General features: G+C 28.1%; 2 protein-coding genes across 2 annotated transcripts; one reads left to right on the plus strand and one right to left on the minus strand.

Moving 5' to 3' along the window:
- The first annotated feature begins 1,751 nt into the window (after positions 1-1,751).
- On the plus strand, positions 1,752-2,538 carry LOC126686073 (uncharacterized). Its single transcript, XM_050380096.2, has one exon. It carries the CDS (start codon positions 1,920-1,922, stop codon positions 2,391-2,393), a length of 474 nt encoding a protein of 157 aa, XP_050236053.1. The 5' UTR covers positions 1,752-1,919; the 3' UTR covers positions 2,394-2,538.
- A 12,490-nt stretch (positions 2,539-15,028) lies between these two features.
- LOC126687865 (uncharacterized) lies at positions 15,029-16,823 on the minus strand. The gene is made up of 3 exons (XM_050382419.1): positions 15,734-16,823; positions 15,254-15,652; positions 15,029-15,171 (listed from the first exon to the last, which is right to left on the minus strand). Exons 1-3 carry the CDS (start codon positions 16,821-16,823, stop codon positions 15,029-15,031), a joined length of 1,632 nt encoding a protein of 543 aa, XP_050238376.1.
- Between the last annotated feature and the right edge of the window lie 2,340 nt (positions 16,824-19,163).

The following is a 19,163-nucleotide window of genomic DNA, read 5'->3' on the forward strand; positions in this document are numbered from 1 at the left end:
ATATCTATTTTTAAATGATACAGCCAATCCAAATATGCTATTCTATACTTATATCTCATTTTTAAACCAGGAAAATTATATGCACATCTGGCTTAGTATCTCAAACTAAACACAGAATCTCATTTTTAATTTTTCAGTATTAGATACAGATTTTTCGTGAATTTGTTAAATTTTTTAGTATTAATTAAATTCAACATAATTTTATAACATATTCTATATGAATAAAATTAGAAGGACGCGGAGAGTAATTGGTCTCTTTATCACCAGATATTAATTATTTTCCCTGCTGTCTATTTCTATTAGTTCTGTTTTTTGTTTTTTTACCGGACATTTTCTTTTTCGATCACCTTTTTATTTATTAGTTCTATTCTATGTATTTCCTTAGAATTTTAAGCAAGAAAAGATTATTCTCATTTAGAGTGAAAGATACAACTTAACTGCCTTTATAATAAAAGCTAAGCAACAACATTAATTAAGTAATTAACTTAGTGAAACTTGTCATTATTATATTATAACTTAGTTATTATGAAATTAATGTATAACAAAAATTAGTAGAAGAAAGAAAAGCAAAATACATTATGCTTATGTTTCAAGTGCTTTTTATAGTTATTTTATCTTTCTATAAAATAAATTAGTGTTTGCTTCAGTTTTCCAATGCAATTTTATGCTATTGCTTTATAAACAATTCACTTATATATTTGGTAAAAGTTTGTAACAATTATTGGTTTTTTAACTTCAAATAATCATTGATAAAAAAAATATTTTAGTTTTTTTCCCCACAAATGATAACTATTTTAATTTTATTAAGTGTTCAGATAAAGCTGTCTACACTGAAGTATATAATTTTCATAATATATAAGATTATTATAATTATATTTAAATATTATAATTATTAATAAATTATATAAAAAATAGTTTTCAAATAATTATATCTTTTAAAGTAATTAAACATATCAACAATAATTAATCAAATGTCAATAAATAAATATTATGTATTGCCTATTACCTATCACCTATTAGCAAAAATTAACATCTATCGACTGTAAATTATCAGAAAGAGTTGAGCCAAATAAATTTCAAATATTATTTTATTTATTTATCACTTAATAATAATCACTTTCACCCGGTGACTAATAGTCTAATACATTAAAAATCAAATAACATTATAACTTTATAAAGCGTCACTAATTATATAAGGCTCACTGTTTACAAAAGACAAAAGGATGAGGTAATGGATTCCGTTTAAACATGAATAAATGGACATTAAATATATATTATAGTCAATTGAACTAAAAAAAATTGAGCCATCCTAATAATTTCACTTTTTTACAATTAGATTTTAAGAGAAATTTTTAAATATATTGAGTCTATTATATCATCCTCAGATTAAATTAATTTTATTATAATATTTTATTTAAATGATGACAGAATTACAATCAATATGTAGAAAATGTGTTTAGATTTTAATGGTGATATTAGAATTTTTTATCATTTAAATAAAAATATTATAATGTGATCGGTTTATTTTAAATATAAAACAATTTTCATTAAATTAAGGCTAAAAGCCATCAAAGCATGGACCATGGTAGCACAACCAAGAATTTATTTAGAAGATAAAATCAGATAATCGGACGGCCAGAATCAAGTAAATCTCGCAGCACGTAATTGCACGAACATCATTTAAAAACAGTTCACCAGTAAGAAATAAGAGTAGGTGCAGATTAGCATTAGCCCATCTCAATATTAATGACCACCACACTACTTTAGTATAAAAATATATGAACCGCATTTCATATTTACGCCTTCATTTAATTTTTCCTTTATCTAATACCAAACTTCATTAAACCCATTTCTCCATCCAATTCTATATAATATAATAAATAAAATCACAAGAACAAGAAATCATATCAGCAATCTCAATGGAAGGTGTTTCCGCAAGCATGTACACCAGGGTCAAAAGTTACTGGCGGAGGAAAGGTTACCAGAGAATAAACAATGACTCCGGCAGACGGCGGGGGAACTCGGTCAAGCTCGGTGGCGCAACCACCGCCTCTGCTGCACCGAGGAGGAGGTTCTGGAGGATAAAAATGAGGCCGAAGCTTAAAATCTTGAAAATATCGTCTCCGAAGAAGTTCTTTATGTGGCTACGTGATGCGTATGTTAATATGATGCTTGGATTTGCTAACTCTCGTGTTATTGGACCTGGCTACGACGGCGGCGATGGGATTATTAATAACTTCGGTAAGCGTCCGATGAAGGAGTACGACGAGAAGATGATTATGGCGATCTATAAGTCTTTGGTTATGGGACAGAGCCACTTGGCTCACGGTGGTGATCTACCGAACAGGTTAGGCTCCGTCACCGTGCCTAGACTTACTGCTGTCGTAGAGTAGCTCATGTATAGTTAGATTCTGGTTGAGTCATCTAAAAAATTCTCAAGAAAATTTGGGATTGTTAAATTTTATGATCTGTAGTTTTTCTTGATTTTATTTTTCTATGTTTTAATCAAGTTGTTATTATTGTAGTAATTAGTAATAAGCAATCTTTGTTTAAATTATTTGAAAGTAGTTTGTGAGTTGTTTCTGATCAAGAACAGTAGCAGTTAAATATTTTAATGTTCATATTTCTGTGATTAATTTGGATGCGAACATAAAGAGAACGAAGGTTCTAATTCTAAAGTTAAAATCATATCAAATGGGTCCAAAAATAAACAACTTTCTATGATTTGGATCATTAAATTTTTAGTGGGAAATCACTTTTTGTCTTCAATAAAATTAGATATTAAGTGATTATCCCATTTTAAGAATCCAATTTATTTTTAAAAAAATGTAGTAAAGCTTACAAATTAGCTATTTGGTTTTGTTAATTAGTGAGATGGAAGCAAAGTGTATTATCTTTGGAAGTAAAAAACTGAGATGGAATCAAAATGCAAATGCTTTTGGAAATAGTTTAATGTAGTGCCAGCAAGAATGCGTTGTTCCATTGCATAGCTTATCCAAACAGTCTAGAGAAGTCAACCTGTCTTGCCAAGCACTTATTTGATAGATTTAAAAAAAAAATTACACATTAATATATATATATATATATATATATATATATATATATATATAATTTTGTCAAAATAGTAGTATATTTGAAAATTTCAGATTGCTATTTATAAAAGTCTATTTAAATTATATATGCAAAATGAGATTAGTTGATATGACATTAAATATAAGTTATTATATAGTTTTTTTTATATAATTATAAAGTGGGGAAGCGTTTGTGGGAGAAATCAATCTCACGACCTAACAAATTACTGTCTAATATTTATACCGTTTGAACTATAGCTCATTGGTAAGTTATAACATAGTTGGGATGTATTTAATAGCTAATGAACGGAAAATAATTGAATTACTTTCTTTTTCCAAATAAAACCAACATTTAGTCAATAGACCCAGTGAGAGACTATAAGTTTGATGTTTACCGTTTGCCCTCATTTTTTGACTGAATTAAACAGACCTGCGGTCAATCTAACATTTCCACTGCACTAATAATTCTTTTATTATATTAATAAACTGAAGTATTAAAATTAAATATAAATTAAAAGTGATTTGATTGGTGTTCAGAGAATTATAAAAAAAATAGAGAATCAATTTGATTTTTAAATTACATTTGGGCACCGTTTGGATTGAAAGTTTTTAAAATTCATGGATTTTAGCAAAATCGATGGAATTTAAATCAATGAAATTTAAATCCATAAATTTTAAAATTCCATGGTTTGGATTGAATATAAAATCAATGGATTTTTAATATTATTTATGAAAAATAATAAATAGTATAACAATCCATCATCCATAAAAAATGGTGGATTTGGACTTTCCCACCTATTAGGTGGGAAATCAAAACCCTCAAAAATGATGGATTGTAGAAAATGAAGGAATGTATAAATCCATCGATTCTATTAATTTTTTTTTAGGCAAACGATAGATTTTGTCCAAATCCATGAATCGTTTAGAATCCATCAATCCAAACGATGCCTTGAAGTCTGAAGACTTGGCCCAGTTGACTTAGCTCTAATAATATGTTATGAGGTTGAGGGTTCGACCCTCAACACTCACGGACAGTGTGCCTATTTAAAATGTCTAACATAAACTCCCGCTAACCCCCGCTAACAATTAGAGTAGGCTATCTTTGACAAAAAAATAAAAAAAAATTGATTTTTAAATTTATAATTCTAAATAAAATACTCTATTTTCAATCATTTTGATCAATTAAGGATAAGACTCTCTAATTTAAGGTCAACTAAACATAAAATTAGATCATTTCGCTTTTTAAATTTATTCATTGTATAATTTTATTTTTAATCGACTCAAAAATTAATAACATTATCCTTAATTGATTAAAATGACTGAAAATAAATTATTAATTCTGAATCACTCCTTTACTTCACTTATTTTACATATCGCATCTATTTATTTAGATAGAAATTTAACATACATATGTATATATAAAATATGGTACTTCTACAATAAAATGAAGGGTTAATTTCATAAAAAGTCACGATCTTTATACGAATTTTTATTTTAATCACGACTTTTAAAAATTGTCATATATAACTATGACCTTTTATTTTTTTTTCAAATCTATCACCGACTATTTTTCCGGTGAATTTTACCTTTTATTTTTTTCAAATCTACCGGATTATGGTGGCCACGTCATTAAAAATATCCCAAAAATTGATTTGGTGATAGATTTGAAAAAAATAAAAGGTCGTAGTTTTATACGGCAACTTTTAAAAATCGTGATTAAAATAAAAATTCGTGTAAAAATCGTGACTTTTTATGGAATTAATCCTAAAATGAATATGAGAACATTATGATCTTCAAGCTGACTTCTTGCAGCTATATGAGTATACAAAATTTCCTTCATAGTACCGCTACTCCAATCAAGGAATAAAAACTTCTTAACTAAATCAAGGAAGGCAAAAGGTACAAAAAAACCCTCGTAATTTTCATAAAAGTACAAATCAACCCTTTTACTTTTTTGGGGTATAATTAAATCCTTTTTGTTTTCAAATAGAACAAATAACCCATTTCATCCAACATCATTAGAAACACTCGTTAATGGTTGACATGTCTCTTATAATCATATAGGAAAAAAGTTCAAAAATAATTTTAATATTTAAAATATTTACCAAAAATTTGAGGGGGTAAGTGTCCCAAAAGTAAATTAAAAGGGTTTCTTTGTTCGATTTTAAAATAATAAGGGTTTAATTGTTCAATTTTAAAAATACAGGGGCTTAATTGTGCCTAGATAAAGTAAAAGGGCTAATCTGTACTTTTGAAAAAAATTCGAGGGCTTTTTTGTACCTTCTGCCATCAAGGAATAAAAACTTCTTAACTAAATCTCTCATTAGTTTCCTTTTCAATTATTGGAGAATCCATATTATATTGAGAAAATAACAAAAAAACCACAATAATGACTCATTATTTCACATAATACAATATTAATCAATTTATTTACTTCCATACAATTTTTCTTTCTTTAATACCAACTTCCCTTATTTCTTTTCAACCACCACCACCATCCTCTCAAGCCAACACGTGTTCGCCATGGATTTTCATAACACAGTGTCTTTAAGTATAGGCTCGGAGACGCAGAGAATTAGAAAGAAGCCACTGACTGAGTTCAAAAACCTTCTTTTCCCTCCCACTGCCATTTTTTTGCAAGATTATGTGAAGCACTGAAAGATCCAAACAAGTTAATATTTTGTCTGTACACACGCCACCCAAATCAATTTGTTGATCTTTCATTTTTGAAATTTAATTTTCTTTCAAATTTAAAACTCTTTATCTCTTTATTTATTTTGATATTTTTGGATTCTCTGGAGTGATCTCGAGGTCTATTTACCATCAATGGAGACGAGTTTAAATTTGATTTTATTTATATATGTACTGTATAATTAATTATTTTATCCAGTAATATTATAGAATTATTTTTAGCTGTTATTTTTATTCTTTTTAATATTTTGGTTATTGTTGGACTGATTGATAGGAAAAAAATGTGTTTTGAGAGAGAAGAGAAAGAAAAGCCATCGCGATTTGTAGAAAATTATTAAATAGATCGGATACATCTTTGATACATTTTTGATACATCCGCGATACATCTCTAATTTTATTTTTAATGAATTGAGTTTAAATTTTTAATTTTTGAATGTTAGATAGTTCCTTTTGGATATGTTATTGGTGCTAATGTTATTTTCTAGTGCTTATTGAATTCTAATCGACTACATTTAATTTGTAATTTAAATATATTCCTGATACATCTCCGATACATAATTTATACATGATAAATACATATTTGATACATTAATTGAATTAACTGACTGATTGGTTCGTTTTTATATTTAGAAAAATTTATAAACATATATGTAATTTGTACGTATGCGATACATCTCGGATACATATGTAATACATCTCCGATACATAATGTATACGTGATATTTATCAAAAAAAATTAAACATGATGGATACATTTTTTAAATGTACTTAATAGATACATTGCTGATACATAGTTTATACACAATAGATATATTTTTAAAAGTATTTAAATAGATACATCGTTAATACATAATTTATATATATATACTTAATAAATAAATTTCTAATATATTTTTTAAATGTAGTTAAATAGATACATCGTTAATACATAATTTAAATATTTGATCGATTGTAATTAAATCAACCGACTAATTCGATAGATCCGGTTTATATTTATACATTTCTGATACATATTTTATACATGATTGATACATTTTTAAGATATTTATTATCAATGTGTAATTTATGCTATAAAAAAATGAGAGATACATTTTTTTAAATCGTGATATATGTATAATTTATACATGCTAATGTATTAGTAATGTATCCAATAAATAATTTATAAAATTATATTTTTAAAAATTATATTATTTGTGTATTTATATATTTTAAAATTTTAAAATTTAATATATTTATATTTTTAAAATTAAAATTAATAATATTTTTAATATTTATGCTAGTAAATTATAATATTTTAAATTAATAATTATATAAATAATTATTTTTACTTAAAAAAGAAACAAAAAAAATATGTAGGTAATGTGCACTGTTAAGAACAGTGCATAACAATGCACTGTTCTTAACAGTGCGTAACGCGTCAGCAGGCCTGACGCGCATGGATGTCTGCGTGCGTCAGGATGACGCACGCTGACATCATCAAAATTGTATACAAGCAATAAAGATGGTGCTGATGTAAAAAAGTTCTAATATGTGGTAAATCATGTAAATAGAAGGCTTTTTTGTGGTAATTTTGTTATCTTCTCTATTATATTTGAATTAATTATAGGAGCTTAGATGTTGACTAAAAAGGTTGAACAACTGACATGACGCTACTAGAATTTTCCTACCTACCTTAGTTATTCTAAAAATTAAATTTGTAGTGATCATTTAGTTGTGTGGATTTTTTAATTGGAGAAAAAGGAATTTAGGAATCCTTTGATATATTAAATTATTTTTAAAAATAAAAATAAAATAAGAATAAATATTATTATTTTATTTAATTAAAAATAAGCTATATGAAAATAATAATAGTTTTTTTTATAATACCTCTCATCGTTGTGATATAAAAATCTGATGTGTGATGCACGTACTGTCAAAATTCCAACATAATACATGTTGTTTTAATGTACTAATGGAGTGTCAAAGGTGGATAATAGGATGAATTGAATTAGTGTTTTAATTCGAACGATTAATTAATTATTTCAGGTTGAAAAAGTTAAAATAAAACGTTTAAGAATTATCGTATGACGAAGCGCAAATTATAAGAATAAAGTATTAAGTAAAAAAATAATTTATTAATTTAAAGAAATATATGTGAGGACAAATATTTTGTAAGAAAATAATTACAAAACAATATATAAATAAATAAAATGAAATATGGTAGTAATAAATAATTATAAATGAATAAATATATAAAATATAATTGAAAAGAAATATGATTCATAGAATAAATGTTATATAAATAGATAAAAGAATAACAAATATAATAAAATTTACATAACGTATTACAATAATAAAAAGATAGAAAAGTTTAAAATAGACTCCTCTGATATCTCCATTTCTTGGTTAGTAGATAAGTTTCTAATCTTATTTTAAATAAAGAAAACAAATTCTAATCCCTAAACATTTTAATTTCAATAAACCAAAGATTAAACTAAAAATTGTTTGTAGATGACGAAACATTGTACGGTTCGGGAAAATTGTCGAAGCAAGTTTTTACTACGATAAAGATAAGATTTAAATACACAAAAAATTACCAACTTTCGCGTGTTTTTGGTATTTGACACGAACTTTTAATTTTGGCATATAAATACACAAACTATCAATTTTTTTGCATATATGACCAAATTTCTGTTTTAGGTGAAAAACTGTGCCGTTTTAGGTATAAAATATTGCCGCTTAAGGTATAAAACGGTGCCGTTTTAGGTATAAAACGGTGCCGTTTTAGATCAAAAACGGTGCCGTTTTAAGTCAAAAACGGTGCTCGTGTTATATATGCAAAAAATTGATAGTTCGTGTATTTATCTGCAAAAATTAAAAGTTCGTGTCAAATATCAAAAACACGCGAAAGTTGGTGATTTTTGGAGCGATTAAGCCTAAAGATAGTGATGGTAGAAAGATGAGTCTGAAGTGTTACGTCAAGGTCGCGGTAAGCGCAAAGTTCCGGTTATCGATGATTTCGACAAAATGTCAATCTTCCGTCGATTTCGACGAAACACGAGTTAATGTTTAAATACGTTAACAATTTAGTTTGAAATTAATAGAAAGCTGAGATATGATATCAGAAAAGGTATAAAATAAACGTGTAAAGTGGAATCGTGAAATTCATACCATATGTATATTATTGATAAAATATTTACAAAAATATTGCATGTATATTATTGGTAAAATATTTACAAAAATATTGCATGTATATTATTGGAATATTTTTAGTATACTAAATTCATTTGCATAATGTATATAAACTAAAAGTATATCAAAATTATACCGTCAATATACAAAGATATACACATCAAAACATATTAAAATTTTATTAATATTGAAAAAACAATTATACCAATATTACATTATATCGTATACTAAAAGTTAAACTAATAATGTACCAAAATTATACATATAAATGTATATAAAATATATAAAAAAATTATTATCAATATACCGAAAGTATACTGAAATTGTACCAAAATTTAACCAAATGCTATTCTTAAATTTGCTAGTCCATAAATTTTAAATGTATTGAAATTATACCATTAATATACATACCATATTTTTGTAAATAATTTTTATATTTTGATATTTTTATAACTAGTTTTAAGTCAAATCGGTATTTTTATAATGGGTTAATGTCAAAAACAATCACGAACTTTACACGTTTTCTCATTTTAATCATGAAGTTTAAATTTTCTCATTTTCATACACGAACTACCACTTTTTCCCAAATTCATACACGGTGCTGAGGTGACACTCATTCATTGGTGTAAAATGATATCCACCTCAGCGAATTACACCAATGGAGCCGTGACACCTCAGCACCGTGCATGAATTTAAGAAAAAGTGGTAGCTCGTGCATGAAAATGAGAAAATTTAAAGTTCATGATTAAAATGAGAAAACATGTAAAGTTCGTGAATTTTTATGACATTACCCTTTTTATAAATGAACAAAATCAACACCCCCTTCACATAACAGGTATATTAATTCTTGGATTCCTCTAAGGGTGAGCATTCGGTCGATTCGGTCAAAATCGATCAGAAAATGGCCAAACCGATCAAACCGAATGTTGTAATATTTTTGACCGAACTGACCGAACAAATAACATTAACCGAATCTGTTTCGACCGAATTTGTTTCGGTCGGTTCGGTTAAATGGGCTATTTATAGGTTTTTATGGGTTTTTCCAATTACATATGCTTTAAAGATCAATTAATTTTTTTCACAAATTCAAATAATTGAATTCTATGAAAATTAGAAAGAATCAAGCATTTTCTCACAAATCCAAACAATATACCATAGCAAGAATTAAATTCAAAAAAGATATCAACCTACTTTTCATAATAAGCATTTAAAATTTTAAGTATTCGATCGGTTCGGTTAAAGTGTAAATTTTAAATTCTTAACCGAATCGTTAACCGAAAATTTATATATTTTTAACCGAACCGACCGAATGAAAATTTATCACCAAATCAAACCGACCAAAATTCACCGGTTCGGTCAGTTTGGTCGGTTTTTTCAAAACTTTGCTATCCCTAGATTCCTCCTCTACCTGGTGTTATGAAACTAAATTATGATGTTGTCTCTCATAATGGTTTGAATTTTGGTACATAAGCTGTTATAGCACGAGATCATCAGGGAGTAACTCGGAAAATTTTTTCTGTATTTTTTAGATATATTTGGGATCCTGGTGGTTAGAATTTCTGACTTTACGACAAACTATGATTTGGACAATATCGAAAGGATGGAAGAATGTGATTTTTGAAGGGGATGTCTCTCAAGTAACTCAAGCTGTCAATCTTCATGGAATAGTTAAATCTCAGGTTTGGGGGATTTGGAAGAATATTTTGCATCTTCAATCTTATTTTCATCAATCACATTTTTGTTCTATTAGTCGTCGGTTTAATTTTGTGGCTCATAGATTAGCAAAAATTGTAAAACTCGTTATGCTTCTTTGTTATAGCCACTGGTTCCTTTGTAATTGCTGTTGTTGCAGCTTTCATCTTAATATAATACCTTTGGATAAAAAAATATATATATTTTCAAGATTTTAAATATTTTTGTAAGACCAAATGATTACTATATCTTATCAACTGCAGTAGAGAAGCCCAAAATGATATTTTGAATGGGCTTTTAAAGAACTGCTTGTGAGGTATGAAATGACCTATGGGCTTCAAATGGGGCTTATTCATAGATCATATTAATTCTTAACACATACACAAAGTACTTCATTTTTCACTTTTACAACTTACTTCTCCATTAAGCAATGAGAATTCTACTTATATATTAATTCTTAACACATACACAAAGTTCCTTCTCTTTTTCTTTTATTGTATTTTTATATATAATTGAAAATGAAAAACGCTTGTGAAATAAATTGAATCCATAATTTAATACTGCACATCCATAATTTAATACTGCACATTGTTTTCATCATTTAACCTATAATTTATTGGTTTTTTAATTTAACCAATTTCGACTTATTATATTGATCGATAGTGTTTAGTCTCTTTCACTAACATAATATTAAAATTATTTTAATTTAATAAATACAAATGTTTAGTCTTAGATATGTTATTCTTTCTTCATATATATTTTTCTTTTCTTTTTATATGTACAGATTAAATTCGGATTTCTTGAGTAAATTTTATAAATTTTATTACCTTTTTATACCGTAAAGATAAACATAATTAGCTATTTTTTCTAGTTATATAAAAAATTAAATAGTAATATTACTTAAATATAAAATTATTAAAATATATCTAAAGTTTATCATATCAACAGTAATTAATTGTAAGGCTTAATGTCTTAAAAAATCCTGACAGATCTCCTTTTCAATCTTACCCTGACGTTGCAAATCTGTCAATTTTACCTTATTTTGTATTTTTCATTTCAATTGTACCCTAAATTATAAAATTCACCTTTTTTTATTTGGCAAAAATTCTCTAAATTGACCTTTTTTGCATTAGATTAACTTTTTATATGAAATTGACCATTTTTAAAAATATTTATTGAACTTTTATCAAATAAATAAAGGTCAATTTTATGTTTCGGGGTAGAATTGAAAAAAATGCAAACTGGGATAAAATTGATAATTTTTCAACGTCAGGGCAGAATTGAAACGAGGATGAAAGGTCGGGTTTTTTTAAGGCATTAAGCCTAATTGTAATTACTATGTGTAACCTTTATACATATAAAATTATGTTGAAAAAAATTTATGTAGTGATTCTAATTTTATAAATTAATAATTTAAATTAGTTTATTTTAAGAAATTAAAAAGGTAAGTTTAAAATTTATTTCAAAATAATTATAGACTAACTTTTAAATTATTGTGAGAGAGCAACTTTTCTAGTTTTACTGGACGGAAAAAGTATTTTTCATATAGATACATTGATGAAGAGAATATATGAATTATTTTTGACCAGACTCATTTAAAATTAAATAGTCAATTAATATTTAAAATAATCATGAAGTAAATAACATACAAGTCAGCTAGTTAAAAATTTAGAAAATCTCATCAACACAATTGAAAAATGTAAACAAAAATTATTATTATTTAATTAATTTGTAGAATATGTTTCTAAACTTAATTTTGGATGGAGCATTATATATATAAAAGTTTTCCCTTTAGATTTATAAAATAAGAATATTTATCTCATTTAATAGTTGTGTCATGTCATATTTACAACAAGTCAATAACCATTTACGATAGGAATGTTTTTAATTATTACTTATTTTTTTAATCAATAAAAATTTCACATAACTAACGCACTATTAATTTGTTGTAAGAACGATATGACGCAAAAATTGTATTGTATATTTTTTTCATAAAAAATATAAGATTCCAAAATACGATGCATCAAATATATTTGATCGTGAACTATTAATAATAATTTTAAGGGTTAATGTCATAAAAATTCACCAACTTTACATGTTTTTTTCATTTTAATCACGTAGTTTAAATTTTCTCATTTTCATACACGAACTACCATTTTTTTTCTCAAATTCATACACGGTGCTGAGATGTCACGACTCTATTGGTGTAATTCGCTGAGGTGGATGTCATTTTACACTAATGAATGAGTGCCACCTCAACACCGTGCATGAATTTGAGAAAAAGTGATAGTTCGTGCATCAAAATGAGAAAATTTAAACTACGTGATTAAAATGAGAAAACGTGTAAAGTTCGTGATTTTTTTTACATTAACCCTAATTTTAAACCCCCTTTTTTACTGTACAAGCAACTTTACTATATCGGTGATCTTTTCTGTCTAATGAATGGGGTCCACTTTTTTTTTTTTTTAAAAGCACAAACTTTCTAACTTCTTTAATTAAAATGAGAAATTAAATTAATATATTTGTAGCACTCAACGGCTAAACTGTGAGCTGATTAAGAAAGATAAGGACAGAAAAAGATTTTGGGATTAAAAGTTGAGGCGTTGTTTTGTTGGTCAATTTCAAGAAGCACTCCGTAATTCCAAGCGCTGCTTTCTAACGGCTAAATTACATAAACGTCTATATTCTGACGCCGCCACCACAACCTCCCAAATGTCGCTAATAATCATACGCTGCCTTCCATTCCCATTACTACTTCTTTTTTCAATGGATAAGAGAAAAATGAATTTGGAAGTTTATAAAAAAAATGAACAAATTATTACGAAATCCTTCGTATTTATTATAATCCAAGTTTAATTTTTTTATTTGATATTAAATAATATAAGTTTTCACTTTTAATTCTGTTAATAATTTAATTCATTTGTTCATTTTCTTGTTAGTCAACAGACTTAGAAGATTTATAGGTTAATTAATTTTGTAGTACGACGGACAAAATTATTGATAAAAATAAAAGTTATAGACGGAATCGTTGATAGATAATCATATAGTTTTTTTAACTCGGTTAACTAACACCAAAAATAGATGGACATATTATATTGTTAAAAAAACAAAATAAATATGAAAAATAATATTATTTGATTTTCAATTAAAAATGACTAAAATGTAAGTTATAATAAATATAAGAGATCTCATAGTAATTTATTCTAAAAAAATTATCAGCATCATATTCAAAAATAAAAAACTCTATTGAAAATTTTAACCAAACGTTCATCGGATAATATTAAAATTGCAGAATGTAAATATGAAATGAATTTCAGACCCATTGTTTATGAGTTTTTTGAAACTATAAGTCGGTATTCCTTACGGTCCATAATATTTGGCGCATTTGATAAAAAAATTTGGTCTATAATATTTATCACTTTAAAATATCAAAAGAACATATTTTTTCATATATGCCCCCTATTAATTTATTGAAAAACACAATAAACAAATAAAAATAGTCATAAATACAAATGAGTTTTAGTGTGGAATCAACTAAGTAAAAGTGTTTACAAATAGTATCAAAACCGACCCGGTCAGTGAACCGTGGACGACAGAGGGTGAAGGGTTAGAGGTTGAACTGGGGGTTAAAAATAATAATATATATAATAATTATTTGTATAGTTCTATGAGAAACAAATGTTTTATATAATAAAATTATTGAAAAATATAATTGTATATTACATAAATTATAACAAATTATTAAAATAATAAATTAAAAAATATATATTTTATTAAAAGAGTTAGTCCAACATTTCAAACAATTTCTATAAAACAGTATTAATCTCTATTTAAGAAAATAGGACATGTATGTCTTTTAACCTACGTTATTCGATAATTAAATTTGAAATAAATAAATATTTTGATTTAGAATGAAAAAGTTAAGCTAAATTAAAAAAAATTAAAAACCCGTAAAACCAATAAATTCGGACCAGGTCGAACGGGTCTTGGCCGAGTCATTAAAAATGGGGTTTTATAGGTGTTTCGGTTCGGGCGGACCGGTTCTGACAACCATGGTGTTTACAAATTTAAACATATTAATATTATTTTTCTTTGTTGCTTATCCGGTTTTCGGGCCCTCGCCTTGACTAATCCGAATCTGACCCGCGTCTCGCACCTGACATAGTGAGTGAGTCTGCCAACGGTAATTTTCTGCATATAAGGCTCGAACCCGAGAACTTACTTAAACGATACCAAACTGCTTACCACTTAAATCAACTCCCGTTGGTTATTAATTATTTTTTAAATTTTTATTCAAAGTTAAATGCAGTAAATATTATATATTAGATTAACTATATTATGTACGAATTGTTTGTAAATGTAAAAATGATGATATAATTACAATAACAGAGCAAATCATATATCTATATTATCATGATTAGGGTTTTTGATATTTGAGGCATCCAAAATTTCAGATAAGTGCCTCTTTCGGAATTACTTCCGAAAAAGTGCCTGGTCCCATCTGTTCCGCATTCTAGGAATGCGGAACAGATGGGATTCCGCATTCCTAGAATGCGGAATAGGTTAAGCAGCTGATTAAAAAACACTGATCCATGCTTCAGTATTTTTGGGTGCCTTAAAAAACTAACCCAATCCATGTGGGGAATTCCTCTCATAACATAACTCAACTAAATTTATTTGAAATCCATGCTTCAGAACCGACAATATTCCAGCGTGCCGATCAGATATAATGGCCACCTTCCTTTCGCAAATCACTTGCTCACGCAAATGTTCAAAAAAATACTCATAACTGGTTGTACTTTCAGATTCAAAAAGTGCAAATGCTAGTGGCATGATGTGACTGTTCCCATCGATTGCCGACGCGATCAACAAGGTCATTTTGTATTTGCCATACAAATGAGTACCGCCGACGAACAAAACTGGCTTGCAAAAACAAAACCCATCAATTGTCAGTTTGAAAGTCCATAACATTCTGATGAACGTTACGACTTTCAGCTGAAGGATCCCGTCAGTGTACACCTCAGCGCCTACATATCACAAGTTCAACAAAATTAGAATTATTACTTGAAGCAACTCGTTCTATAACAAATTAGAGTTATTACGTATACCTTCTGCATGCCAGAAAGATCCAGGGTTGACATGTATCATCTCGTTCATGAACTTGTGAACCATAGAAAATGATTCATACCAGCCACCATAAACATCAGCTATTGCCTTTTCCTTTGCATTCCAGGTTCGTTTATACGGAGGTCTAACTCCATGTTGTTGCCAAATTCCAGCTCTGAGGGTATCGATCCGTATGTCACGTTGCAGCTTTACTTGACCCTTGATATAGTCTGCGATCGGACCAGACCCAAAATTCTGATGGTTTGGATCAGGTAACAGCTGATTGCACGTGTGCAGGCCAATATATTTTGTCAACGTCCACATCAGAGTTGATTGCAGAAGTGTAGCGCGCAACCACCATTTGCAGACAAGGTTGTGCCTACAAACCAACACTATTGTGGAATTGGTAGTCCGGCGACCCTTGTATTCCCTTCCCACCCCGACCGAATAAGAAGTCGCACAAGCTCGGACGACATCGCAATTTGGGAAGACCATCCCTACTCGGAATTCCATCGCAGGATCCCACATAATCTTTTCATCAGCCTCCGGGGCGACGTCAAAGTCGTAAAGATCCGCCCTTCTTACATGCTCAGGAAGTTGCGACTGATATTGTGAATCTGCTCCTAAGTCTTCCTCGACATCCTCTTCATTGCTGTCATAGAAATCATCTTCTTCCTCTTCATCACTACCCCTCTCAGACCCACTGGAATCACCTAAAACCAACTGGTCCAATAAAGTCTCGTTGCGAACCACAGCCTCGTATTCTACGTACATTTCCAAAATATCCAGTTGCGGATACCGCACGACCTCGTTCAAAATTCCAAACACATGCTCGTTATTCTCCACAGAAAACAACGAGTACGAGCGTATCTCACCCCCAACTATTCTTGGAATCCGGAAGTAGATTTTTGAAATTTCTACTTCCCCGTCGGTAGAAACTGCTCTTCTACAAATTTTTTGTAATTCTTCAAAACTCATTCTCTCGCTAAGCACCATATTAACCGGACGACCTCCATGATATTCTATTCCACATGGAGAACTCACAATACGACCATCACACCATATTAACAAAGATATATTTGGAGTCGTCATATCTTATTAATAAACAGCAAACATATCACCGTTATATTTAAAATGCGAATCTTAAATTTATAGCGTTAACATATCAATTGTAATTACTGTTACTTTATTTCTAATATATTTTTAAAAATATTATAAAATTAAATTAAACATATCCTAATATAATTGTATGAAATAACAATTTATATTGACAATTATTTTTTTAACAATTAACAATATTTTAATAAACTACAATAATTTTTAACAACAACAATATTAATAACTAAAGTCTAACAATAAAGATATTAATAATATTTTAATAAAAAATTAATAATTAAAACAATTATAAATATTATTTAATTTTTTTATATTATACATACATTTCTAAATTACGATTAAAAGCTAACATTTTTCTACATTATAAGCCTTTTTATACATGCATTTCTAAATTATAATTAAAATCTAACATTTTTCTACATTATAATTAAATTTATACGTGCATTTCTAATATTTACAAACACAAAAATTATTTAAAGCAATAAATAAAATAATTATACGTACTTACCTCTTGTAGTCCTCCAAAATAATTAGTATCGAATAAAAAATATAACTCCTTAGCTCCAAAATATAGATCCGTTTAGCTCCGAAATAAAAGCACCTCGACCCAAATTTTTTTCCGCTCAAACTAAAAATCGTCTCCCTCGAACTATCATATTTTAACTCTTTAGTTTTTCAATCATTTCACTTGTGTTTTTTACATTGCGGATGGCTAATTTTATAGCCATGGTTCCGCATTCTAAGAATGCGGAACATTAAAGGTGTTCCGCATTGCTAGAATGCGGAACACCTTTATTACCGTTGGGAGCTGTCAGCTCCCAACGGTAATGTCAGCGTGTTCCGCATTCCTAGAATGCGGAACACTTCGTTAATCAGCTGATTACTAATTAATCAGCTGATTAATGTTTTCCGCATTCTAGGAATGCGGAACACCACATGGTTCGCATTTCCAGAATGCGGACCATGTGGGACCAGGCACTTTTTCGGAATTAATTCTGAAAAAGGCACTGATCTGGAATTTTGGGTGCCTCAATATCAAAAACCCTCATGATTAGTAATAACTCTATGGATGTTGTTTACATGTAAAGATGAGCAAAAACTCGGTTAAACTGTATTTACTAATATATTGAATTAAACTTGGTATTTTTTTATTAATTCAATTAGTTTTGACTATGAAGAGTTTGAGTTCCATTATTACAATTAATATTTAAAATAAATTAATTCAATTATTTAATTTTAATAAAATCGGTCGATTTTTAATTAACAGACGATTTGCATTCTCCTTCCTTCTTATTAGTACACACTTACTGGCTTCTTGCCGACTTCGACTGTGAATACATCAGCTAATTTTCACATTAAAGCTTTCACATCCCTTGCAGTATCCCAACTGTTTGATGTAGTCATTGAGATAATAATAGAGACACTAATTTGCTTGGTGAAACAATAAGTATTTATTTGTGGGGATCATTCACATTTCCTTATAATCGACCGACAATTATGTGATTACTTAAACTTTAATTATGTGAAAGATGAGGATATGTTTTTGTTGCTCCTACTAATTTTTAACTAAAATTTGGTTTCAAAATCTTTACTTTTGGCACAATTCTTGTGAATTATTTTGTTAAAGTTCGACTTTTGTAAGTTTCTTTATTTATGTGATTAATGAATGTACTTCTTATATTTTTGATATAGGCAGAATGTCAACATACATAATTCTTTTTTAATTAATGCTCACCTTAGTCACGATGGTTTACTCACTATAGTTCAATATTCGATCAAGACTGGCTTAGTCATTTTTTATGAATTGGGATTCCATCATACTCAAAATGAACTTGAGGGGGTCATGTTCGCGATCTACATCGTTTATTACAAAATGAACGGTGTAGATTAATTTGGTTAAAATTGTACTTTTTAGATTTACACTGTTCATTTTGTAATAAACGGTGTAGATTGCAAACATAACTTGAGGGAATCCCAATCCATTTTTGTACTGGTAAAATCATAGAAAATATATTATTATTTTTAACATGCAAAAGAACGGTATAATATAAAGATATTTTAATACTGTATCATTAACTTACATTAAATGCAATAACTTTTATATTTTATGAAACAGAAAAGTGTCTAACTTTTTATAGTTTTATGAAACGAAGATAGTACTTACCTCTGTTATAAAATAATTGTCCAATTTTCTTGATAATTTCAAAGATTGAAAAAGCATTTTATAACTCAAATAAATATACTGACAGAATGAATACCAAAAAAAACTGATCCGAAAACAAACAACCTATGAATTCAAAAGATTTGAAAGTTACG

Source organism: Mercurialis annua, linkage group LG6 (assembly GCF_937616625.2).
Source record: "Mercurialis annua linkage group LG6, ddMerAnnu1.2, whole genome shotgun sequence".
NCBI classification, from domain to species: Eukaryota; Viridiplantae; Streptophyta; class Magnoliopsida; order Malpighiales; family Euphorbiaceae; genus Mercurialis; species Mercurialis annua.

Coding starts and splice junctions, on each gene's coding strand:
- LOC126686073 (XM_050380096.2), top strand. CDS start 1,920: ATGGAAGGTGTTTCCGCAAGCATGTACACCAGGGTCAAAAGTTACTGG.
- LOC126687865 (XM_050382419.1), bottom strand. CDS start 16,823: ATGACGACTCCAAATATATCTTTGTTAATATGGTGTGATGGTCGTATT. Junction 15,653..15,733: donor ATCTTTCTGGCATGCAGAAG/GTATACGTAATA, acceptor TGTGATATGTAG/GCGCTGAGGTGTACACTGAC. Junction 15,172..15,253: donor GAATTCCCCACATGGATTGG/GTTAGTTTTTTA, acceptor TCCGCATTCTAG/GAATGCGGAATCCCATCTGT.